The following is a 26,289-nucleotide window of genomic DNA, read 5'->3' on the forward strand; positions in this document are numbered from 1 at the left end:
AAGGCCCAGGCCTAGGGCAGCCCTTTGCAGGGGGGCGGCACGGAAAGTGTCCCCGCCGGCTTGTGCTACACTGTTAGTGTAACGCAAGCTGCTTCTAATTTTGACTGTCCTATCATTCTGGACCACAAACCTTCCTCACTGTGCTATATGTTATGTTTTCTGCTGCACCATTGGCATGGTTATATCGTCTTAGTCCTCTCCATAAAATTATCAGAAATTTTAGGAAGACTTCCTCTTTCTTCCTGTTTGGTCTCTAAGAGATCTAACGAATGGGACTTTAATGGCATCCCGGTCTTAGTCCATAGGGTTCAGTATTGATTTGGCCCACCCTTTGCTGCTATAACAGCTTCAGCTCTTCTGGCAGGTCCATAAAGACATGGATGAGTGAGTTTGGGGTGGAGGAAATTGATTGGCCTTTACAGAGTCCTGACCTCAACCCGATAGAACACCTTTGGGATGAATTAGAGCGGAGACTGTGAGCCAGACCTTCTCGTCCAACATATGCGCTTCTGGAAGAATGGTCAAACATCCCCATGGACACTCCTAAACCTTGTGGACGGCCTTCCCAGAAGAGGTGAAGCTGTTATAGCTGCAAAGGGCGGGGCCAACTCAATATTGAACCCTACGGACTAAGACTGGGATGTCATTAAAGTCCAAGGCCCGGATTCAAGTAGCAATTGCGCCTGTGTAACCATAGGTTACACAGCGCAATTGCTTACTTGACCCGGCGTTACGAATGCTCCTGATTCAGGAACATCGTAACGCCGACTGCAGCCTAAAATCTGCGTGGCATAATGCTCTTATGCCACGCATATCTTAGGCTGCATTCTAGCGATGACCGTTGGGGGGCGCTCCCATTGTGCTCAGTGTATAGTATGCAAATTGCATACTAACACCGATTCACAATGTTGCGCAAGCCCTGCGTACGCAATTTACGTTGTTTCCGTACGGCGTGTTTAGCGTAAGGCTGCCCCTTCTAATAGCAGGGGCAGCCAATGCTAAAGTATACCCGTCGTTCCCACGTTGTGACGTTCGAATTTTACGTAATTTGCGTAAGTGATTCGTGAATGGCGCTGGACGCCATTCACGTTCACTTTGAAGCAAATTACGTCCTTGCGACGTCATTTGCCGCAATGCACGTTGGGAAAGTTTCCCGAGGGAGCATGCGCTCTACGCTCGGCGCGGGAGCGCGCCTAATTTAAATGATTCCCGCCCCCTACGGGATCATTTACATTAGGCGCCCTTACGCAGGGCAAGTTTACCCAGTGCACACGCAATTTACGGAGCTACTGCTCCGTGAATTGCGGGTAGCGCAGTAAATTTGCGGGTGCGCAGGGCAAAAACGCTGCCCTGCGCCTCCGCAAATAAGGGGCAAATCTACCTGAATCCGGGCCCAAGCGTGTAAAGGCAGGTGTCCCAATAATTTTGGTAATATGTGTGTGTGTGTGTGTGTGTATATATATATATATATATATATATATATATATATATATATACACACACATATACATGCATACACACATAATTTGTTAAAGAAGCATGCTTGTAATCCAAAGCACTCGTATATCAAAGCGGGTTTCCCAATAGGTATCAATGGAAACTCAGATAATTTGTTCCAGTGGCACTGCTAGTGTATGCAGTACCGTGTGTGGCCAGAGGTGGGGGCGCCGGAGACACTCCAAAATGCTCGGAGACACTCGGAGACACTCTGAGTGTTTCTGAGCTTTTTCGAGTGTCTGCAAGCGTTTCTGAGTGTCTCTGAGCGTCACCAGCACCCCCGCACCTCTGGCCAAATGTGGTACTGCACACCCCAGAGGCTTGAATCCTGCTCGTCTTGTGAGACAATGCTCGCAAATCGAGTCAGATTTTTTTTGTTTTTGTTTTAGAAACAGCTCGTATTGCGAAATGCTCGTAAACCACATTACTCGCAATCTGAGATTTTACTGTATATATATTTTGATAATAAAATTCATATCACATAATGAGACTTTTTTCCATGCAAGCGTTTCTAGTAGCAGGGAATGGACATGACTTAGGGTCCTTTCACACTAGCGGACCGTTCGTCCGTTCATTACAAGTCCGTTTACGGACTTGTAATGAATCCCTATGGGATCGCGTCCGTTAGCGGATGGAGCATCCGCTAGCGTCCGAGACCATCCGCGTCCGTCGGGATCCGCTTTTGCGAACGGAAGAAACCTTATTTTTCTTCCGTCCGGCGGAACGGATCGGATGCAGACGGACAGACGGTCCGTCTGCATCTGATCCCCCATAGGGGAGAGCGGAGCAGAGACAGGGCGGTCTCTGCACTGTGTGCGGGGACCGCCCTATCCGCCGACAGCTCAGCGGGGATGACGGATGATCCCCACTGAGCTTTGGCGGACACACGGAGCGAACACAGAAACGGTCCGCTCCGTGTGAAAGGACCCTTAAAGGTAAAATCTAGTCTATTTACAGTTTGTTTTTAATTATCTTGGGCCGGATTCAGATACATTGCAGTATCTGCTGGCGCGGCGTAACGTATGTCAGATACGGTACGCCGCCGTAACTTAGGGTGCAAGTTCTGTATGCAGAAAGAACTTGCGCCCTTAGTTACAGCGGCGTAACGTATGTGTGGCGGCGTAAGCCCGCCTAATTCAAATGGGGATGATGTGGGCGTGTTTTATGTAAAATCACTATGACCCCACGCACTATGACCCCACGCATGCGCCGTTCGTGAAAAAATCCAAGTGCGCATGCTCGAAATTACGCCACAAGTCGTCATTGCTCTAGACGTGAACATAACTTACGTACAGCCCTATTCGCGAACGACTTACGCAAACAACGTAAAATTTTCAAAACTCGGCGCGGGAACGACGTCCATACTTAACATTAGCTACGCCTCATATAGCAGGGGTAACTTTACGCCGGAAAAAGCCTAACGAAAACGACGTAAAAAAATGCGCTGGCCGGTTGTACGTTTCTGAATCGGCGTAAATACCTAATTAGCATATTCCTTGCGTAACTATACGGAAGCGCCACCTAGCGGCCAGCGTAAATATGCAGCTTAAGATCCGACGGTGTAAGACACTTACGCCGGTCGGATCTTAGGGAAATCTATGCGTAACTGATTCTCTGAATCAGGCGCATAGATACGACCACGCACACTCAGAGATACGACGGCGTATCCGGAGATACGCCGTCGTATCTCCGTTCTGAATCTGGCCCATAGTATATATACAAAAATGCGTTGGTTAGAGGGCAGTGTGTTGCATTTCTTTCATTCATCCTTTCTGCGTTTTTGTAAAAATGAGCGTCACGTTGGAGTTAATGCGAATGTGTTTTCTAATGTGATGGTGTAAACGGGCCCTAAAGGCCCCCGCATCCCAGGATAAGTACTCACACTATGCCCTGCTTGAAGTAGCCCTTGAATGTGTCGCTCTCATATCCCTGAACCTCGCGGTGCTGCACGGCCACACCCCCCAGGTGATCATCCATCTGCACAGAGTAAATGGCGGCTGCTCCTTGCTCGTCTACGGAGGAGTTGTTCCCAATCCAGAAGTGGACGTCGTAGGTGAAGTTGTTGCTCACCTTGTGTGTCTGAAAGAGAAAGATTTTAATACACAGAGATTCTAAAAGGGCAACCTTGATAAAAGGCCAGGATATAGACTAAAGGTTAATGGTGATATTTAAAGTGTAAGTAAACCCTAATAGCTAATTTCTCCTATTTGCTACTTTTTTCTCTGTTAAATATAACATTGAAAGGGTTTTGTTAAATCTGTTTGCTAAGTACGAATGTAGCGCACTCTACCATAGGTAGGTGTTAGAGGTGAGGTTTTGGGCGATAGCTGGCAGGCAGGTAAATTTAGGCAGGCCTATAGCTGCATGCTAGGCCTGCTTGTTTTGATCTGGGGTGCAGGGAGTGGTTAGTGTAGCATAGGGTGACCAGACACCCCCAGTTTCAGGGGACAGTCCCCTGATTGAGGACACTGTCCCCAATCCCCAAATGAGAAGGGGGGGGGTGTTCTATTAATCAAATAGGAACGCCCAGTCCCCGAAGTTCATACCCAGAAGCGGTGGGAGAACATCGATCTCTAAAACGGTAAGTACGGCATTGATTTAAAAAAAAATACCCGTTTCTGCTCCCCTTAATTAGCCTAAATCTAATGTTAAAAAAATGTTTCCGGGTGAACTCCCGCTTTAAGGTTCACCATCTATGTTACAATCTGACTTCATGATCTCCTTTAGATCTAGCAGAACTACCGTGTTTCCCCCAAAATAAGCCCGGGGTCTTATATTTATTTTGGCAACAAAAGACACAGTAGGGCTTATTTTCGGGGTAGGTCTTACCATGTAATGTGCTGTCTTCTCTCCCCCTCTTTCTCCCTGCCTGTCAGGAATTCCCAGTGTGAACCGAGTTAAAATGCTTGTAAAATCCTATAATCCACTCTATTACAGTATTATACAATGTACAATGTGTGTTTGTTTCTGTAATATAATTGTGCCAAATACCTTCGTTACAGCGCCGCTCTGCGCTTCTCTGACCCATTATATACTACTGTAATAGAGTGGATTATAGGATTTGACAAGCATTTTAAACTAGGGCTTATTTTCGGGGTAGGGCTTATATTGCAGCCCTCCTGGAAAATAACGCTAGGTCTTATTTTCGGGGGAAACACGGTATATAATATGATGACCTGCCTAAACTATCCAATCAGTTTGTCTCTAATCAGGCAAGTCCTTCTATTGCATAATTGTTGGTAGACCTAAAGGAGATTGCACAGTTACACAGGAAAATATGTAATGAGCTTACAGGGCACCATTCGATGTAAAACTGCCTCCAACATAAGTACTACCTATTAACTGAACAAGAATTATATGTATGGAACTTACCATCAGCAGTATATAACAGTCTCCTTCAAAGAAGTTCCCAAAGGTCTTCTCCGGGACTGGAACCATATCCATGTTCTGAAAGAAGAAAAAAGCAGAAATGTAGCTCATGGAACAAAGGAAAACTATAATTATAGGAAATGATGCACCCATGTAGGTTCATTAGGTCAGTGTTCTCCAAACTGCGGCCCGTGGGCCAGATACAGCCCTATGCTTGCTTTTATTCAGCCCTTGGGGCACTATTCCTCATACATGGCACTATTCCTTCCACTCATACCAGCAATGGGGCATAATTCCTCCCAGTAATACCAACAATGGGGCACTATTCCTCCTGTTGACATGAACAATGAGGTAATATTCCTCGCACTTATACATGGTACTATTCCTCCCTGTGATACCAAGGGTGGGGCATAATTCCTCCTACTGACACCAATGATGGGGCATTTTTCCTCCAACTGATACCAAAAGTGGGGCATAATTCTTCCCCCTGACACCAACAATGTGGCATAATTCCTTCTACTGATACCAATGATGGGTACTATTCCTCTGAGTGGAACAATGCGGCACAATTCCTGTCACTGACATCAATGATGGAGCACCACTCCAACAACAGTGAGGCACTCTTCCTCCCACTGAGACCAATGATGGGTCACAATTCCTCCCACTTCCACCAACAATTGGGCACTATTCCTCTCACTGACACCAACGATGAGGCACTATTCCTCTCACTGACACCAACGATGAGGCACTATTCCTCTCACTGACACCAACGATGAGGCACTATTCCTTTCACTGACACCAAAAATGGGGCATAATTCCTTCAAATTATACCACTGACATAGGCGTGCGCACAGGGTGTGCCTAGGCACACCCTAATCTCCCTGTGTGGTGCAGATTGCACCGAACTATACTGTGTCAAACGTGCACTAATGCACAGAAAAATACAGCATTAAATGGCACGTAACACACAGAAATATACTGCGTTAAACATGCAGTAATGCACTGAAATATACTGCGTTAAGCATGCACTAATGCACAGAAATATGCTGCATTAAACGTGCAGTAACGCACTGGAATATACTGCGTTAAACATGCACTAATGCACAGAAACATACTGCGTTAAACGTGCACTAACGCACAGAAATAGACCCCTGATATTTAACCAAAGCTCCCTAATGGGGCTCCTAAAATAAAAACTACTGACACTGTCGGCCCTACTGACACCGTCCACCGCTCTGCTGACACCATCAGTATACTGTATATACACATGCAAATATGTTTGATCTTTGGGGTGCACACCCTAATGCAATAGGCTGCGCACACCTATGACCACTGTCCACTGATGAAGCGTTATTTCTACCCCTACTGACCACAGGTGCTACGTATTTTCTATTCCCACTGATCCCAGTCCGGGCCCCCAATGAAGTATGAAGGACAGTAAACTGTCTCCAAACTCTCTAAAGTTTGTTTAGAGAGTTTGGAGACCCCTGCTGTAGGTAATAATAAACAATAAATATGCTGAAAAAAAATTAAGTTATGAAACATTGCAATATAAATTTACTTACATTGAAAAAAAAAAGAAAAAAAGACTTGTCCATTGCATTCATCCAAAAGTCGTCTCAAGAAGAATTAATAAACGACTGACAGGTAATTTTTAATAGCGCTTTTTACTATACCAAAATTTTGGACGCGTGTACCATATACATTTCGGCAACTTTTTCTTTGTGGTGTATAAAGTAGGTGACACCTAGCCATCAACTGTCACCTACATTGGAGGAATGTGAGGGGTACTAAAAACTATTTATATTTTGTAGCATATCCTTGATTTTAGAATAATGTACTTGTTAAAGTGGTTATAACCCTTTACAACCACTTTTACCCACAGGTAAGCCTAGATTAAGGCCCCTTTCACACGGACGGACCGTCAGGTTTGACGGTGGACCTGAACGGCCGCTCCATGCATCTCTATGGAGTGTCGGATGTCAGCCGAGACATGTCCGCTGACATCCAGCAGGAACCGATCTGATAAGAACAGACGTATGGGGATACGTCCCCATCCGTCCATGGCAGATCGGATCGGGTGAGATCTGATGAAAATGGACATGCTGTCCGTTTTCGTCCAATCTCTTCATAGGAGACAGCCACGCCCGACAAGCCCCTCCCCGCTAGGGTGACCACGTGTCCCAGATTGCCCGGGACAGTCCCGCATTCTGCAGGTCTGTCCCGGGCACCTTCACTCTGGGACAATACAGTGTCCCAGAATGAAACTGACACAGGTCCCAGCATGAACCCCTCAGAGCTTAAGATGTGACACCCCCCCAAACTAGTGAAGAACTACAGGTCCCAGCATAAATCTGTGAAATCTATGGGGTCAATCCCTTAGATCTCATGGGTTCATGCTGGGAGTTTCAAAATTGGGGAGGATGGGGGTCACATCTTTAGATATCATCGGTTCATGCTGGGATTTGTAGTTCTTTACTTTAGGGGGGGGGGTGACCTCCCCAAAGTTAAGGACTACAGGTCCCAGCATGAACCCCCCCCCCCCCCCAGAGCTGAAGATGTGAGACCCCCTGCCCCCCAATTAGTGAAGAACTACAGGTCCCAGCATAAACCTGTGAAATCTATGGCATCACACCATTAGATCTCAGGGGTTTCATGCTGGGTGTTGTAGTCCTTCAAATTGGGGGGGGGGTCACATCTTTAGATATTAGGAGTTCACGCTGGGACTTGTAGTCCTTCACTTTTGGGGGGAATGTGACCCCCAAAAGTGAAGGACTACAGGTCCCACCATGAACCCCTCAGAGCTGAAGATGCGACCCCCATGAGCATGCATGGATTTTTAACCGATGGTCGTGCCTACTAACGATTGGTTTTGACCTATCGGTTAGGAATCCATAGGTTAATTTTAAAGCAAGTTGTCTTTTTTTTTTAACCTATGGATAAATAACCTATGGGGCCCACACACCATCAGTTTTGACCGATGAAAACGGTCCTTCAGATCGTTGTCCTCTGGTTAACCTATCGTGTGTACGAGGCCTTAGGCTTACCTGTAGGTGCTCGAAATATCTCCTAAACCTCCACGGTTTAGGAGATATTTGCAAAAGAGACGAGCGCCGATGTCTACGGCACATGCGCCTTAGACAACGGCGCAGGTGCACCGTAGAAACCTTTAGAAACTACGGTCATGCCGTTTCTAAAGGAGATCGTGCCGTGACTGGTGGCTCCCGCCCTCTGGCCCATCACAGCGCCGGAGACGCGATACCCAGGAGGAAGAGGGTGAAAGATGGACGCTTCGTGGAGGCGAGGAAATCAGGGACATCGCAGGCTTTACCTTTCCTGGGAAACAAAGAGGAAGTAAAAGCCATCAGGGTTTACTTCCTCTTTTTAAACGTATATATTTAAGTCATGTAATGCTGTTGTAAAATAAACATGAATAACTGAGTCATAAGTTACTATATATATAGATATATATCTATATATATATATATATATAGTAACAGAATAGATAGTCTTATCACTGCCTGGAGAAGCAGTAGGGTTCATTCCATAGTGAGAGAGTCACTGACCAGGTGTGGACCTGATTGGCAGGTAGGTGTTGCTCAGTCACTCTGTATGGTCAGGGCGCACCCTCTCTAGGATAGTCATGCTATGTAGGAGTGAGTGTATGTGTTCTGGCCTATCTCGCCATAAAGAAAGGCAACTTGACCAGGCCATTGCTTGAGGCCTCAGGCACATGGACGTTTGTAGGTTTAAATTAAATATATATAATGGGCCAGATTCAGAAAAGAGATACGACAGCGTATCTCCTGATACGCCGTCGTATCTCTGAGTCCGGACGGTCGTATCTATGCGACTGATTCAGAGAATCAGTTACGCACAGATCTCCCTAAGATCCGCCAGGTGTAAGTGTCTTACACCGTCGGATCTTAGGCTGCAATTTCAGGCAGAGTAAGTTTTCCCCAGCAGCCAATTAGATGAGTTTTTCCCTCGCGGGGCATGCTGGGGGAGGGTATATCTGTGACAGGTGTCATGTGCTAAGCAAGCTTTTGCGGGGTCCCGGTTCCAGGTGCGGCATCCACCTTCAGGGTGCGCACATCCATGGACCCCACCAGCGCGGCCCACCAGGCCAGAATTGCAGGCTACACAAAACCTCACCCGGAGGTAAAAGGGGACTCCACTGACTTACTGGGTCCCCGGTTCTATTAAGGGGATCCCAGGCTGGGTGCCGTTCTATTGGGGGGTCGGCTTGAGGGGAACCCGGAGGCAGGTTGTCCAACAGGGCTTGAACGAACCAATCGGAGATCTGGTGACCGGAATGCTGACAGGTACGCTTTGCTGTCATCTGGTGACCTATGTTAGAAATCTACTGGGAGGATTCGCTCAATTCGTCCATTTAGCTCACCTAAAGTAATTGGCCTGTGGCAGAGGCCCTAGAGCCGGGTCTGTGAGAGAGATCTGTTCCTCCCAGCAAATTCAAAGTGACACCTCGGCTGCCAGGCTTGTGAGAGGGGTCTGTCCGGGGGCACTTCACCCACTCAGAAAGAGTGGCGACGAATCACAATTTGATACTACTGAGAGCCGGACTGCTCGGTTCATATCCAGGCCTGATACAGCAAGGTTCTCCCTTTTCTCTTCATCAACCTTTTCTTCCCATTTGAAGTTGATGTTGATGTTGGCCAGGAAATAAAGCATTGGAAAACCCTTTATTCACTGTCTGGACCTTCGCTCACTGCTTTGTTCTCCAACTGCACCCATACGCCACATTAAGGTAACACAATATGCCGATCCCAATAACAAATCAGCGGCTCCTTCGGGGGTAGCGCTACATATGTAATATTTCAACAGAATTCTTAGAAGTTAGCATATGATAAAGATGTGAATTGTACTACTCATTCACCTCTATCCTCCATATCTGCAGTCCTGGGGTGGTTTTATTCAGAGACTTGGTTACTTTTTCCGTGAGTTCAGGCATGGTGGAATACTATAAGATCAGACGTCACCTGGAAATCTGGAAGGGAACAAAAAGATTTTTTTTTTTTTTTTAATATAGATCTAAAGAACACAGAGAGACATCATCTATATAAAGGGAACTTAAAAAGGGGGTGTTAGGTCTATTAGTGGTGCGACAATGATGACCCCAATTTTATTTTGTTGATGGTGGAGAATTGAGAGTTTGTGTGGTGTAGTGTTGGTAAATGAAAGAGAGCAAGTAGACGTTTGTGCTTGTTGGGTGCTTGTTGGGTGCTTGTTGGGTGTTTGTTGGGTGCTTGTTGGGTGTTTGTTGGGTGTTTGTTGGGTGCTTGTTGGGTGCTTGTTGGGTGCTTGTTGGGTGCTTGTTGGGTGCTTGTTGGGTGTTTGTTGGGTGCTTGTTGGGTGCTTGTTGGGTGCTTGTTGGGTGTTTGTTGGGTGTTTGTTGGGTGCTTGTTGGGTGCTTGTTGGGTGTTTGTTGGGTGCTTCTTGGGTGCTTGTTGGGTGCTTGCTGGGTGCTTGTTGGGTGCTAGGGGTGAACCGCGGAGGTACTGCAGAACGGATGATATACAAAAAAAGTTGTACATGGATAAACAATTGAAAAGAAGGTTATTGGAATGGGTAGGCCTGTGGCTAGAAGTATTGTTGGGTGTTGAAGTGAAATCTCCTATTTACATATGTTATCTAGCTTAGACCGTGTTACTTTTCTCAGTGTTTGTAAATGTTAGCTATGACATGTTTGTTACTCCATCACATTTTGACCTCAGAAATACCCGTGAGAATATAACTGTTCTTTCCGGAAATCCGGGTAGGGGGTGGAACAATTGCCTACTGACTTAAAAGTGGCCATGACACTCACAGCACCATGTATCGTGTTACAGGAGGATTGCTGTAATGAATGAACAGGCATCAGTTATAATTATTAAGCGGGTTAAAAGTGATACTAAAGGATTCAGGATTTTAAAAAAAAACTAACAAACATGCCATACTTACCTCCACTGTGCAGTTCATTTTGCACAGAGTGGCCCCCGAACGTCCTCTTCTGGGTTCCCACGGCGGCTGTCGCGGCTCCTCCCCGCAATAGCTAACCCCCCCTGGGAAGCTGTTTACTGATTTGCTAAAAAATTACTCAGAACCCCCAAACATTATATATATATATATATATATATATATATATATATATATATATATATATATATATTGTTTTAGCAGAATAAAATGGTGGTCATTGCATCTATTTATGTCACACAGTATTTTCACAGCAATTTTCCAAACGCTTTTTTTTGGAAAGAAACTTTCATGAATAAAATAAATAAATAAACAAAACACTAAAGTTAGCCCATTTTTTTGTATACTATGAAAGATGATGTTATGCCGAGTAAAGAGATACCTAACATGTCACATTTTAAAACTGCACACACTTGTGGGATGGCGTCAAACTTCAGTACCTAAAAATCTCCATAGGCGATGTTTACATTTTTTTTTACAGGTTACATGTTTAGAGTTACAGAGGAGGTCTAGTGCTAGAATTATTGCTCTCGCTCTAACGTTCGCGGCGTATGTAACCTGTGTGTATCTGACTCTTATGATAGCCAGTGCCTCACCAGCCACTGACCTCACCGCACGTACCTTCAGCCCAGCTGAGAACCACCCTCACCCCTTCCTTCCTTTACTGACCCATATCGCTGCCCTACCTGAGCAGTGGAAAAATTATGTATCTGGCAGGGAGGTCCATTGTTTGCACCAGTGGCATAAATAGGGTTGTATGGGGTGTGGTCTAAACTGGGTACCAGCACTCTGAAGGTGCCAGTCGCTCAACATTTTTTTTTTGCATCTCCCAACTAAGAGACAGGCAGAAGTGGCACTGTAGTGCTAGTATCTTAGATCCAAGCAGCAGAAGATGGTTGGGCCCCCACATCAGGAGGAGGTGGTGCGCAATTGGGCATCTTCACCCTGGGCACTGGATGACCTTGTCCCAGCACTAAGCACAGTTATAAACTAATTGGACCAATGACATCAATGAAACGTCTATAGCAGCCTTTGTCAACCTTTTTTTCGTCAGAGAAAACCCCTAAAATCATTTTCAGGACTAAAACCAATTTTTTGGGGGTCAATGGCAAAATGCTTCTTACATTGGTGGCCAGTAGTACATTCCACCCACCATAGAGTGGTGGGCGGAATGCCACCCATACAGATAGCTAAAAAGACCGTTGGTGTCATGCTCCCGGCTTTCCCAAGCAGTGTTGGTCCTAGAACTAAGTAGGCACCATCAAATGGGAGCTCAATCAGCCACAGCTTAAGGAACCCCTAGAAACCTCTGGAGGAGGAAGTTGAGAAAGGCTGATCTATTGTATAAAGTAGCTATGTGCAATAAATTTCATTCCGAATTCGTTTTTTAATGAATTTCCACAAATTCGTTAATTTGTAAATTTCCAAATGAATGAAAACTGGTTTAACAAACTTTTTCAAATATTCGTAAATTCGTGAATTAGAAAAAAATTGTAAATTTGTAAATTACTGGTAAATTCGAAAAAAATCGTAAAGTCGAGAAATTGGTAAATTGGTAGATTCAAAATAATTTGGAAATTCGGATATCAGAAAACCCGAAAAATTCGGAAATCTGAAATAACTAACTAATAATAACTTAACTATTACTAACTATTAAATGATAGGTATTGGAATCTCCTTTCAAATTTGGATGTTAGTGAACGTAACGAATACGAATTTATCCGAAGTTACAAATTATTAGAAATAACGAATGCCGCATCTAAACAAATGGAATGTAACAAAATAATAATAAATAATAATAAAAGGTTTTTATTATTATTATAATTATTGTTATTTATTATTATTAATTGGTTCCGTTCCATTCGTTTAGATGAGGCATTCGTTACCTATAATTTATTAGTTAGTAATAGTTAAGTTATTATTAGTTAGTTCTTATTTCAGCTTTTAGAATTTTCGGGTTTTCGGGCTTTGAATGTATGAATTTATGAATTTACGAATTATGAATTTACAAATTTACAATCTTTTAGAATTCACAAACGTTCGAATTTACGAATTATACATTTTTTAATTTACGATTTTTTTTTAATTTATGAATTTTCGAATTTACGAATTGCGATCATAACGAATGACCTGAAAAAATAAATAAATAAATAAAAAAATGAAAGGAAAACAAACACATTTTTCAGCAGTGCACATGTCTAGTATAGAGGCTTTCGATTTCCGTATGTGTAAGTCACTTGGTTATGTCACTGGCTTTTGATTGGCTGCATACTCATGAAGAACACCATTACATCCTTATACGTGGCATGTTACTGAAATTACATCTGACTCCTTTTATTGATTGAACGTTTAACAATTTTTTTTTTTTTTTTTTTATAATAAACTGGGAAGTGTCAAGAATAATCTCAGTAATATATTATGAATGTAACCATAAAACGGAATGATCTTTGGTCTTAGAATTAGTCCTGTTAGAGTGAGATTGGGAAGTCCTGATCTGACAGGGTGTATCTAGCTAATGTTTATTACTGCAACATAAGTTCAATAAAGTTTGACATTCAGTCATTTCAGAGAAACGTATCTAAGCAGCCCTGCAACTAAAGCCCTTTACACGCGATCGGATATCTGATGGAATCGAATCCGATGGATTTTTTCATCGGATATCCGATGAAGCCGACTTTCATCAGTCTTGCCTACACACCATCGGTTAAAAATCCGATCGTGTCCAACGCGGTGACGTAAAACACAACGACGTGCTGAGAAAAATGAAGTTCAATGCTTCTGAGCATGCGTGGATTTTTGACCGATGGATTTCCCCACAGACGATCGTTTTTTTCTATCAGTTTTTTTTAACCATAAGAAAAATCTAAAACAGGTTCTATTTTTTTTCACCGATGGATAAAAAAACGATGGGGCCCACACATGATCGCTTCGTCCGATGAAAACGGTCCATCAGACAGTTTTCATCAGACGAACCGATCGTGTGTACAGGGCTTTACAATATTTATTCGTTAAGAGTGGAGGAGAATCACTTAGGGCCCTTTCACACTGGTGCGTTTTTCCCGCATTTTTGCGGTAAAAATAGCGCTATTAAAACGCCCCCCCATGCCCCTCTCCATTGAAATGAATTAAAAACGCGGTAAAATCGCTGTGTTTTACCGCGATTTTAACGCTCTGTTTTTACCACGTTTTTACAGCGTTTTTAATTTATTTCAATGGAGAGGGGCATGGGGAGCGTTTTATGAGCGTTTTAATAGCGCTATTTTTACCGCAAAAACGCACCAGTGTGAAAGGGCCCTAATTCACCAAGCTCACTGACTCCAGCTCCGCTGCCCATGTAAAACACAACTCCCCTCCAACTAATAAAGTCATTCCAAACATAAGAATATCACAGGAATTCCAAGCCAAAGGTAAAGAGTCCAAAAATGATTTAACCACTTAAGGACCGCCTCCTGCACATTTACGTCGGCAGAATGGCACGGCTGGGCACAAGCACGTACAGGTACGTCCCCTTTAAGTGGCCAGCCGTGGGTCGCGGGCGCACGCTCCCCGGTCCGAAGCTCTGTGACCGCGGGACCCGTGGACCCGATCCCGCGATCGGTCCCCGGAGCTGAAGAACGGGGAGAGCTGTGTGTAAACACGGCTTCCCCGTTCTTCACTGTGGCGCTGTGATCGATCGTGTGTTCCCTTATATAGGGAAACACAATCGATGACGTCACACCTACAGCCACACCCCCCTACAGTTAGAAACAGACATGAGGTCATACATAACCCCTTCAGCGCCCCTAGTGGTTAACTCCCAAACTGCAATTGTCATTTTCACAGTAAACAATGCATTTTTAATGCATTTTTTGCTGTGAAAATTACAATGGTCCCAAAAATGTGTCAAAATTGTCCGAAGTGTCCGCCATAATGTCGCAGTCACGAAAAAAATCGCTGATCGCCGCCATTAGTAGTAAAAAAAAAAAATGCAATAAAACTATCCCCTATTTGGTAAACGCTATAAATTTTGCGCAAACCAATCAATAAACGCTTATTGCAAATTTTTTTTACCAAAAATAGGTAGAAGAATACGTATCGGCCTAAACTGAGGAAAAAAAAGTTTTTTTATATATTTTTGGGGGATATTTATTATAGCAAAAAGTAAAAAATATTGCATTTTTTTCAAAATTGTCGCTCTATTTTTGTTTATAGGGCAAAAAATAAAAACCGCCGAGGTGATAAAATACCACCAAAAGAAAGCTCTATTTGTGGGAAAAAAAGGACGCCAATTTTGTTTGGGAGCCACGTCGCACGACCGCGCAATTGTCAGTTAAAGCGGCGCAGTGCTGAATCGCAAAAACTGGCCGGGTCCTTTAGCTGCCTAAAGGTCCGGGTCTTAAGTGGTTAAGAACAAAGTAACAAATGTAATTACAAAATATTAATGAATAAATATGATAAAAATGGTGTATTAATATAAACATAAGACACGGGACAGCACAATAATCTAAACACTCAAATAGAAGACCATAAGGGCTATGTTGACCACAAAAGGAAATTTCAGATTCAATGACAAGGGACTATATACAAGATTTTAGTAATGAGAACGGTAGAAGAGACGCTTGAGAGGGGAGATGATTTCTAATTTACAAATACCGTACTGGTGACCCCACAATAGGGATATAACGTTTCCGTGGAAGGGAGTTTAACAAGACATGTGGCCACTCAATAAAATGAGAAGAAAAGAGGTTTAACCTTAAACTACGTAGAGGGTTCTTTACTGTAAGAGCGACAAGGATGTAGAATTTCCTTCCACAGGCGGTGGTCTCAGCGGGAAGCATCGATAGTTTAAAAAAACTATTAAACTACTTGCCGACCAGCCGCCGTATAACAGTTATACGGCGGCAGGTCGGCTCCCCTGCGCGAGAGCCCGTAGCTATACGTCGGGCTCTCGAAGCGGCCACTAGGGGCGCGTGCCTGCCCGCCGCTCGTCCCTGACTCCCGAGCGCGTGCCCGGCGGGCGCGATCGCCGTCGGGCACCCGCGATCGCTCGTTACAGAGCGAGGACCAGGAGCTGTGTGTGTAAACTCACAGCTCCCGGTCCTGTCAGGGGAGAAATGCCTGACCGTCTATGAAAGTATGAACAGCGATCAGTCATTTCCCCTAGTGAGGCCACCCCCCCTACAGTTAGAACACACCCAGGGAACATACTTAACCCCTTCCCCGCCCCCTAGTGTTAACCCCTTCACTACCAGTGGAATTTTTATAATAATCCAATGCACTGATCGCTATAAAAATGCCAATGGTCCCAAAAATGTGTCAAAAGTGTCCGAAGTGTCCGCCATAATGTCGCAGTACCGAAAAAAATCGCCGCCATTACTAGTAAAAAAAAATATTAATAAAAATGCCATAAAACTACCCCCTATTTGTAAACGCTATAACTTTTGCGCAAAGCAATCAATAAACGTTTATTGCGATTTTTTTTTTACGAAAAATAGGTAGAAGAATACGTATCGCCCTAAACTGAGGAAAAAAAATGTTTTTATATATTTTTGGGGGATATTTATTATGGTAAAAAGTAAAAAATATTTATTTTTTTTCAAAATTGTCGCTCTATTTTTGTTTATAGCGCAAAAACTAAAAACCGCAGAGGTGATCAAATACCACCAAAAGAAAGCTCTATTTGTGGGGGAAAAAAGGACGCCAATTTTGTTTGGGAGCCACGTCGCACGACCGCGCAATTGTCAGTTAAAGCGACGCAGTGCCGAATCGCAAAAAGTGCTCTGGTCTTTGGCCAGCAATATGGTCCGGGGGGTTAAGTGGTTAAACTACGTAGAGGGTTCTTTACTGTAAGAGAGGCAAGGATGTGGAATTTCCTTCCACAGGCGGTGGTCTCAGCGGGAAGCATCAATAGTTTAAAAAAAAACTATTAAATAAGCAACTGAACGACCGCAACATACAGGGATATACAATGTAATACTGACATATAATCACACACATAGGGCCAGATTCAGGTACAATTGCGGCGGCGCAACGTAAGCCGTTTACGTTACACTGCCGCAAGTTTTCAGTGTAAGTGCCTGATCCACAAAGCACTTACCTGTAAACTTGCGGTGGTGTATCGTAAACACGTCCGGCGCAAGCCCGCCCAATTCAAATGGGGCGTGTACCATTTAAATTAGGCGCGCTCCCGCGCCGGACTGCGCATGATCAGTTCGCAATTTTCTCGACGTGCTTTGCGTGAAATTACGGCAGCGCGACGTGTTTGTGAATCGCGACGTGCGTAACGTACTTACGCCGGAATTTTTTGTTTTTCAAAATCGACGCGGGAACAACCAATTAACAAATTTTACAGCATGTTAATAGCACACTTAACTTTGCGACGGGAAAAAAAGACTTGCGCCGACTGAAAACGAACGTTAAAACCTTTGTGGATCGCCGTAACTGCTAATTTGCATACCCGACGCTGGTTTACGACGCAAACTCCCCCCAGCGGCGGCCGAGGTACTGCATCCTAAGATCCGACGGTGTAAGTCAATTACACCTGTCGGATCTTAGGGCTATCTATGCGGAACCTGATTCTATGAATCGGCCGCATAGATACGACAGGAGATACGCCGTCGTATCTCCTCTGTGAATCTGGCCCATAGGTTGGACTTGGGCAGAAGGGGGGTAAAAGTGCCCAGTAAGCAAGTGGTTAAATAAAAATACGGTCATAATTTTGTGATGGCTTGTCCAATTTTTAAAAATAAATAAATAAACATAGTGATGTGTGTACTATTGATTATTGATTTAATTAGTTCAGTTCTCACCTCGGCGGTTTCATGTGAAGGAACTAAAAAGGGTAATTCCTGCTGCTGGTTTCTCTCCATTGCTGCAAAAACCACACAAACCAGCTTCCCTATAAATCCCAGCAAGCGGGTCTGATGATGGAATCGCCATACACAATGCAACGCACAGCGAGGGCTTTACTTGCCCCACGTGATGAATAGATTTTCTTTAGTAGCTCTGTGTTTGTTTTAGGAGTGTAACCGTTTCTATGTACAGAACTCGTATGCGGAGATAACAAATCTCACAGTTTATTTTTGTCTGCAGTGAAGTTGAATTATTTTGAACACACGCCTTCTAAAAAAAATAACATTATTTTGAGCGAGCGTGGAATGTTAGAAGCTTTTCTTTTATAGAAGTGTATCTAAACCCAAGAACAACAATGCAGTCGTGAGTGACCGCATTCGTTTCCTTTTTTGTTGGTCATTTTTTACTTTATATGTATCCAGAGATCCCGCCAGAAACACACTTAGGCCCAGATTCTCAAAGGGCTTACGACGGCGCAACGCCATTTGCGCCGTCGTAAGTCCTAATCTGGGCCGTCGTATCTATGCGACTGATTCTTAGAATCAGTTACGCATAGATATCCATTAGATCCGACAGGCGTAAGGCTCTTACGCTGTCAGATCTTAAATGCAATTTTTTTTCCCACCGCTAGGTTTTCGCCTCGTCGTTTTCCCCGTCGTCTATGCAAATTAGCTATTTACGCGAGATTTCCGAACGTACGCGCGGTCGACGCAGTGAATTTACGACGTTTCCGTAAGCGTAAACTTACCCCTGCTATATGAGGGGTAAGTTTACGAAGGTCCGTCGTATGCCATGTTAAGTATGGCGTCGGGTCAGCGTCGTCTTTTTCCGTCGTTTACGTCGTTTTCCTAAGTCGTTCGCGAATAGGACTTTACGTCAATGACGCTCACGTCGGCGTCATTGACGTTTTCCGTCGTGAGCTGGAGCATGCGCACTGGGCTATTTTTACGCCCGGCGCATGCGCAGTTCGATCGGCGCGGGGGCGCGCTTAATTTAAATACAAGCCGCCCCCTTTGAATTACGCGGCCTTACGCCGGGCCATTTACACTACGCCGCCGCAAATTACGGAGCAAGTGCTTGGAGAATACGGCACTTGCTCCAGTAATTTGCGGCGGCGTAGTGTCATTTACACTACGCTTACGCTACGCCGCTGCGGATTCTACGAGAATCTGGCCCTTGGTGTACAAGGGCGACGATGCTTAACCACTTAAAGCGGGGGTTCACCCTTAGAGGGCACTTTTCCCCCTTAGATTCCTGCTCGTTTTTACTAGGGGAATCGGCTATTTAATTTAAAATATGTGCAGTACTTACCCGTTTACGAGACGCATCCTCTCCGTCGCTTCCGGGTATGGGCTTCGGGAATGGGCGTTCCTTCTTGATTGACAGGATTCCGAGAGGCTTCCGACGGTCGCATCCATCGCGTCACGATTTTCCGAAAGAAGCCGAACGTCGGTGCGCAGGCGCAGTATAGAGCCGCACCGACGTTCGGCTTCTTTCGGCTACGAGTGACGCGATGGATGCGACCGTCGGAAGCCTCTCGGAAGACTGTCAATCAAGAAGGAACGCCCGCTCCCGAAGACCCATACCCGGAAGCGACGGAAGAAGATGCATCTCGAAAACGGGTAAGTACTGCTCATATTTTAATACAAATAGCCGATTCCCCTAGACCGAACGAGCAGGAAGCTAAGGGGAGATTTTTATTTTTTTTTAAATGGGTGAACTCCCGCTTTAAGACCCGGACCATTATGCAGGTAAAGGACCTGGCCAGTTTTTGCGATTCGGCACTGCGTCACTTTAACTGACAATTGCGTGGTCGTGTGACGTGGCTCCCAAACAAAATTGGCGTCCTTTTTTTTCCACAAATAGAACTTTCTTTTGGTGGTGTATGATCACCTCTGCGGTTTTTATTTTTTGCGCTATAAACAAAAATAGAGCGACAGTTTTGAAAGAAATAAATAAAAATATTGTTTACTTTTTGCTATAATAAATATCCCCCCCCCCCCCCCCCCCAAAAAATCAAAAAAATAATTTCTTCATCACTTTAGGCTGATACGTATTCTTCTACATATTGTTTGGTAAAAAAAAAAAAAAAAAAATCGCAATAAGCATATATTGATTGGTTTGCGCAAAAGTTATAGCGTCTACAAATTAGGGAATAGATTTGTGGCATTTTCTTTTTTTTTTTTTACTAGTAATGATCTGCATTTTTTATCGGGACTGTGACATTGTGGCCATTGGTAATCCGCCCTATAGACTCACTATGCAAGCCGCTTAGGGCCCCGCAAAGCTGCAGAGGGCCCCCCCAAATTACTAGAGCCTGGTGAGAAGTCATTTTCGGCCCGCTTCTCAACTCGCTGGCTGCATGGGAGAAGAGGTAAGAAGTCAGCACCCCCCGCTTCTCACTTTAATGTAAGATGCCACTTCCGACAGCAGAACACCCCCTCCCCCCCCGCTTCTCAACTTTAATCTTTAATGTGACAGCGCCCCCCCCTCCTCAACGTTAATGTGACATGTGACATGTTTTTAGCTCCCCAGTTCTCTGTCAGGGGTCCCCAGTTCTCTGTGGGTGGTCTCCAGTTCCCTGTGAGGGGTTCTCTGTGGGTCTGTGAGGGGGGGGCCCCAGGGAGGTCAAGATCGACACTGATTGCGGCAGACAGATCCGACACGTTTGACACTTTTTGGAATCATTGACATTTATACAGCGATCAGTGCTATACAAATGCACTGATTACTGTGTAAATGACACTGGCAGGGAAGGGGGTTAACACTAGGGGGCGGTCAAGTGGTTAAGTGTTCCCTAGGGAGGTGTTTCTAACTGTGGGGGGGGGGACTCACTAGAGGAGGAGAGAGATCGCTGTTCCTGATTACTAGGAACAGACGATCTCTCTCTACTCCCCTGTCAGAACGGGGATCTGTCTGTTTACATTGACAGATCCCTGTTCTACCCACCTGTGGAGCGATTGCACGTGCATCAGTTCCCCCGCCGTGCAGCAGGCGATTTGCGGGAACGAGCTGACCTGCTGCAGTATAATGATGGTGGCTGGTCGGCAAGTGGTTAACATTGCAGCCTTTGGCACTCAAATCGCACCAGAGCAGGACCTTTTTTTTTTTGATAGACAACAACCATTGAAATGAATGTGTTTTGACTTGTCATGCGAATTTATGTGTCTCAAGTCGCAGCAGTGTGACCCGGAATTCTTCATTTGAAATGGAAATTTCTAGTGGCCCTATCCTACAAGGAACCCTTTCTGGTTTTGCATGGGGAACAAGGTGGTGTTGAGGCGTTGAGGCCCTGGACTTGAAGTGTGGCTTTTTGGTTTCCTATGGTCTACGGCAGGGTTTGACAAATTTGCTTGGAATCTAGGAGCCAGCTAAAAAAGTTAGGAGCCAGAAAACGCGCCCCGTCCCGACGAGCTTGCGCGCAGAAGTGAACGCATACATTAGTAGCGCCGCATATGTAAACGGCATTCAAACCACACATGTGAGGTATCGCCGCGATTGGTAGAGCGAGAGCAATAATTCTAGCCCTAGGCCTCCTCTGTAGCTCAAAACATGCAACCTGTAGAATTTTTTAAACGTTGTCTATGGAGATTTTAAAGGGTAAAAGTTTGTCGCCATTCCACGAGCGGACGCAATTTTGAAGTGTGACATGTTGGGTATCAATTTACTTGGCGTAACATTATCTTTCACAAAAAATTGGGATAACTTTACTGTTGTCTAATTTTTTAATTAAAAAAAGTGTAATTTTTTTCCCAAAAAAGTGCGCTTGAAAGACCACTGCGCAAATACGGCGTGACAGAAAGTATTGCAACAATCGCCATTTTATTCTCTAGGGTGTTAGAATAAAAAATATATATAATGTTTGGGGGTTCTAATTACAGGGATGGAGATGGCAGTGAAAATAGTGAAAAATGACATATTAGAATTGCTGTTTAACTTGTAATGCCAACGGCCACCACCAGATGGCGCCAGCTGACAGAAGGAAGAGCTTGGGACTTCACAAGGCCGCAAAGCCGCGGCCTCAATTACCGGCCGTGACAGGCCCGCCGCGATCGCGTGGCGGGGGAGGTGGGGGCGCACGGAGACACAGGATCTTGTGCCTCCGTGCGCCCCCACCGCGCAATCGCGGCGGCCGGTGATTGAGGCCGCGTCTTTGCGGCCTTATAGGCCGCAAAGCCGCAGCCTCAATTACCGGCGGGCACCAGGTCACGATTTCTTGTCGCAATTGCGACCTGGCGCCCGGATATTGTCGACCCCTGGTCTACGTGCCCCATAACCCGTTTGGTTATATTGTGTCAATTGTCCCCAAGTCCCTACTCCACAGAAGACATGGCTTCCATGCATTATTGTGCTGATGATATACACCGGCCACTTTATTAAGACCACCTTGATAGTCCCGGGTTGGACCCCCTTTGGCCTTCATTCTTCATAGAATAGATACAACAAGGTGTTGGAAACGTTCCTCAGAGATTTTCCTCCATAGTGACATGATGGCATCACGCAGTTGCTGCAGATTTGTCGGCTGCACAACCATGATGCCAATCTCCACCACATCCCAAAGGTGCTCTATACTGGATGAGATGTGGTGAGTGTGGAGGCCATTGGAGGACAGGGACCTCATTGTTCAGTGGTGAGATGATTGGAGGACAGGGACCTCATTGTTCAGTGGTGAGATGATTGGAGGACAGGGACCTCATTGTCCAGTGGTGAGATGATTGGAGGACAGGGACCTCATTGTCCAGTGGTGAGATGATTGGAGGACAGGGACCTCATTGTCCAGTGGTGAGATGATTGGAGGACAGGGACCTCATTGTCCAGTGGTGAGATGATTGGAGGACAGGGACCTCATTGTCCAGTGGTGAGATGATTGGAGGACAGGGACCTCATTGTCCAGTGGTGAGATGATTGGAGGACAGGGACCTCAGTGTCCAGTGGTGAGATGATTGGAGGACAGGGACCTCATTGTCCAGTGGTGAGATGATTGGAGGACAGGGACCTCAGTGTCCAGTGGTGAGATGATTGGAGGACAGGGACCTCATTGTCCAGTGGTGAGATGATTGGAGGACAGGGACCTCATTGTCCAGTGGTGAGATGATTGGATCTTTGTGACATGGTGACATTATCCTGCTGGGAGGAGCCATCAGAAGATGGGGACACTGGAGTCATAAAGGGATGGACATGATCAGCAGCAATACCCAGGTAGGATGTGGTGACTAAACGATACTCAATTGGTACTCCTTAGGCCCAAAGTGTGCCAAGAAAATATCCACCCCACCATTACACCCCCACCACCAGCCTGAACCGGTGATACAAGGCAGGATGGATCCATGCGCCAAATTCTGACCCGACCATCTGAATGTCGCAGCTAAAATCCAAACTCATCAGACCAGACAACGTTTTTCCGATCCTCTATTGTCCAATTTTGGTGATCCTGTGCCAATTGTAGCCTCAGTTTCCCGTTCTTAGCTGACAGGAGTGGCACCCGGTGTGGTCTTCTGCTGCTGTGGCCCATCTACTTCAAGATTGGATGTGTTGTGCGTTCAGAGATGGTATTCTGCATACCTTGGATGTAACGAGTGATTATTTAAGTTACTATCGCCTTTCTATCATCTTGAACCAGTCAGCCCATTCCCCTCTGACCTCAACAAGGCATTTTCCTCCACACAACTACCGTTCACTGGATATTTTCTCTTTTTTTCGGACCATTCTTTGTAAACCCAAGAGATGGTTTGTTCGTGAAAATCCCAGTAGATTAGCAATCCTCTTTCTTCCCTATTCTAATGCTCAGTTTGAACTTCAGGAAGTCTTCTTCACCACGTCTAAGTGAGTTGCTGCCACGTGATTGGCTGATTATCAATTTGTGTTACCAGGCAATTGAACAGGTGTACCTAATAAAGTGGCTGGTCAGTGTGGTTACATAGTTAATCTGATTGAAAAAAAGACACCAGTTCACCCAGTTCAACCAACAAAGAAGAAAACAGAGAAAACTAACACACAATTATGGTGGCCAACAAGCCTGGAACGGTTGCATGTAGTTTGGAATAGACGTCTTTCTAGTATTAGGGTTTACCTGTATCATCAGGGCTGGTGCAAGGATTTTTGACATCCTAGGCAAAACCTAATTTTGCTGCCCCCTCCCCTTGGCTCCACCCTTGACTCCACCCCCTTTACGTATAACCCACCTTTTTAATGAAGCGCCCATCAACTGCAGCCCATCAATGCCCATCAAATGCAGCCTCAACAGCGCCCATCAATGCAGCCTCACCAGCGCCCATTAATGAATGTTTGCTTGCTTCCATTCATTCAGGAGTTGGAACACAGACACAGTCCTCCGCCGCCGCTGCGCCTCTGACACTATGGGCTAGATTCAGGTATGTCGGCGTAATTTTGAGGCGGCGTAGCGTATCGCATATACGCTACGCCGCCGTAAGTCAGAGAGGCAAGTGCTGTATTCACAAAGCACTTGCCTCCTAAGTTACGGCGGCGTAGCGTAAATGGGCCGGCCTAAGCGCGCCTAATTCAAATGTGAAACAGGGGGGGCGTGTTTTATGTAAATGACTCGTGACCCAACGTGATTGACGTTTTTCAATCACGCATGCGCCGTCCGTGGACATATCCCAGTGTGCATTGCTCCAAAGTACGCCGCAAGGACGTATTGGTTTCGACGTGAACGTAAATTACGTCCAGCCCCATTCACGGACGACTTATGCAAACGACGTAAAATTTTCAAATTTCGACGCGGGAACGACGGCCATACTTAACATTGGCTAGGCCAGCTATTTGTTCGACTAACTTTACGTAACCTTACGTAAACGACGTAAAAAAATGCGCCGGGCGCGCGTACGTTTCTGAATCGGCGTATCTAGCTCATTTGCATATTCTACGCCGAACTCAACAGAAGCGCCACCTAGCGGCCAGCGTAAATATGCATCCTAAGATACGATGGCGTAGGAGACTCCGCTCGTATCTTAGCCTAATTTAAGCATATCTGGTTTCCAGAATACGCTTAAATTTACGACGGCGCAGATTCAGAGTTACGACGGCGTATCTACTGATACGCCGGCGTAACTGTACCTGAATCTAGCCCTATGTGTGAACAGAGCGGCGGCTGCCTGCTGATTCTGAGGCTTAGTTGCTTGCTGCAGAGAGAAGAGAGTAGGAACACCAGTGGCCAGGCGCCCTTGGCAGCAGTGCGCCCCAGGCGGCTGCCTAATTTTCCAAGTGGTAGCACCGGTCCTGTGTACTATAAAACAACAGTTCTGGATGCACACCCCACTCAGGTTCTTGACCTCTAGGCCCTCGTTCCTGGCTTGTTGGAATCTTAATCACGCTTCCCTTTGTACATGGAAACACTTTGCATTGCCTGTATATTAGTGTGTAATAATTAAAGTGATACTTTGACCCATCCGTAATTATTCAGGGCAGGGCAGAAGAGGAATTTGCCCAGTCCACAGGCATAAACTGCAACGTTTTCCTGGCTCATCGAAAAGTCCTTAACGCCGAATTCTTCAAAGGGATTGAAAAGAAGACATTCTATAAAAAAAATGCTGCAACTGTCATGCTCTTCTAGGTCCTCATTCAGGAATGGGCCCTGGTGTAACTGTAAAGTACAAAATAGTGTAGCGCTAAAAAGTGAAACTACATACAAAGATGATATTTTTGCACTGGGAATACACAAAAAGTTATATAAAACGCAATACAAAGAATACTGTTGTGTCAATGAGACACACAAGCAATTTGTATATAAAGTGAAAATAAGTGTCATATGAGTCCACTCCAGGGCCGATCCGCCCTATAGGCTCACTATGCAAGCCGCTTAGGGCCCCCGCAAAGCTGCGGAGGGCCCCCCAAATTACTACAAGCCCTGCCTGGTGAGAAGTCAGTTTCGGCCCATGACCCAGCTTCTTAAAGCGGATCTCCACCCTAAAGTGAAGTCCCGCTGATCGGAACCCTCCCCCCTCCGTTGTCACATTTGACACCTTTCAGGGGGGAGGGGGGTGCAGATACCTGTCTACAGGCAGGTATTTGCACCCACTTCCGGCCACACGACAAGGGGCAAAATACGGGTTTTTTCCTGGCATCCCGTCCGTCCCCCGTTGTATGCTGGGAACACTCGGCTCCCAGCACACAGCGGGAGCCAATCGGCTGGCGCAGCGCGACTCGCGCATGCGCCGTAGGGAACCGGGCAGTGAAGCCGGAGCGCTTCACTTCCTGGTTCCCTCACCGTGGATGGAGGGGGGAGCAGCAGGGTGACGAGCGATCGCTCGTCATCTGCTGCGGACGGCGCTGGACTCCAGGACAGGTAAGTGTCCTTATATTAAAAGTCAGCAGCTGCAGTATTTGTAGCTGCTGGCTTTTAATATATTTTTTTAGTGGCACATCCGCTTTAACTCGCTGGCTGCATGGGAGAAGAGGTAAGAAGTCAGCACCCCTGCTTCTCACTTTAATGTAAGAATGTCATTTTCGACAGCAGAACACCCCCTCCCCCCGCTTCTTAACTTTAATCTTTAATGTGACATGTCACTGTCGGCAGCGCCCCCCCCCCTCCGTTTCTCAACTTTAATGTGACATGTCATTTTGCTTAGGGCCCCAGGGAGGTCAAGATTAGCACTGGTC

The 26,289-nt window shown here is 45.6% G+C and overlaps 1 protein-coding gene across 2 annotated transcripts in view; it reads right to left on the reverse strand.

Annotated features, from left to right (window-relative positions):
• The window catches only part of VIL1 (villin 1), an 81,577-nt gene that overhangs the window by 47,199 nt on the left and 8,089 nt on the right, over positions 1-26,289 (reverse strand). For both annotated transcript variants that reach the window (XM_040358185.1, XM_040358186.1), the window contains exons 2-4: positions 9,764-9,874; positions 4,870-4,944; positions 3,380-3,576 (exon numbers count right to left, since the gene is read on the reverse strand). In XM_040358185.1, the coding sequence (XP_040214119.1) occupies positions 3,380-3,576; positions 4,870-4,944; positions 9,764-9,838 (347 nt within the window). In that variant the 5' untranslated portion in view covers positions 9,839-9,874. The remainder of the gene's footprint in view (positions 1-3,379; positions 3,577-4,869; positions 4,945-9,763; positions 9,875-26,289) is intronic.

The sequence above is a fragment of the Rana temporaria genome, chromosome 6, assembly GCF_905171775.1.
Source record: "Rana temporaria chromosome 6, aRanTem1.1, whole genome shotgun sequence".
Lineage (NCBI taxonomy): Eukaryota > Metazoa > Chordata > Amphibia > Anura > Ranidae > Rana > Rana temporaria.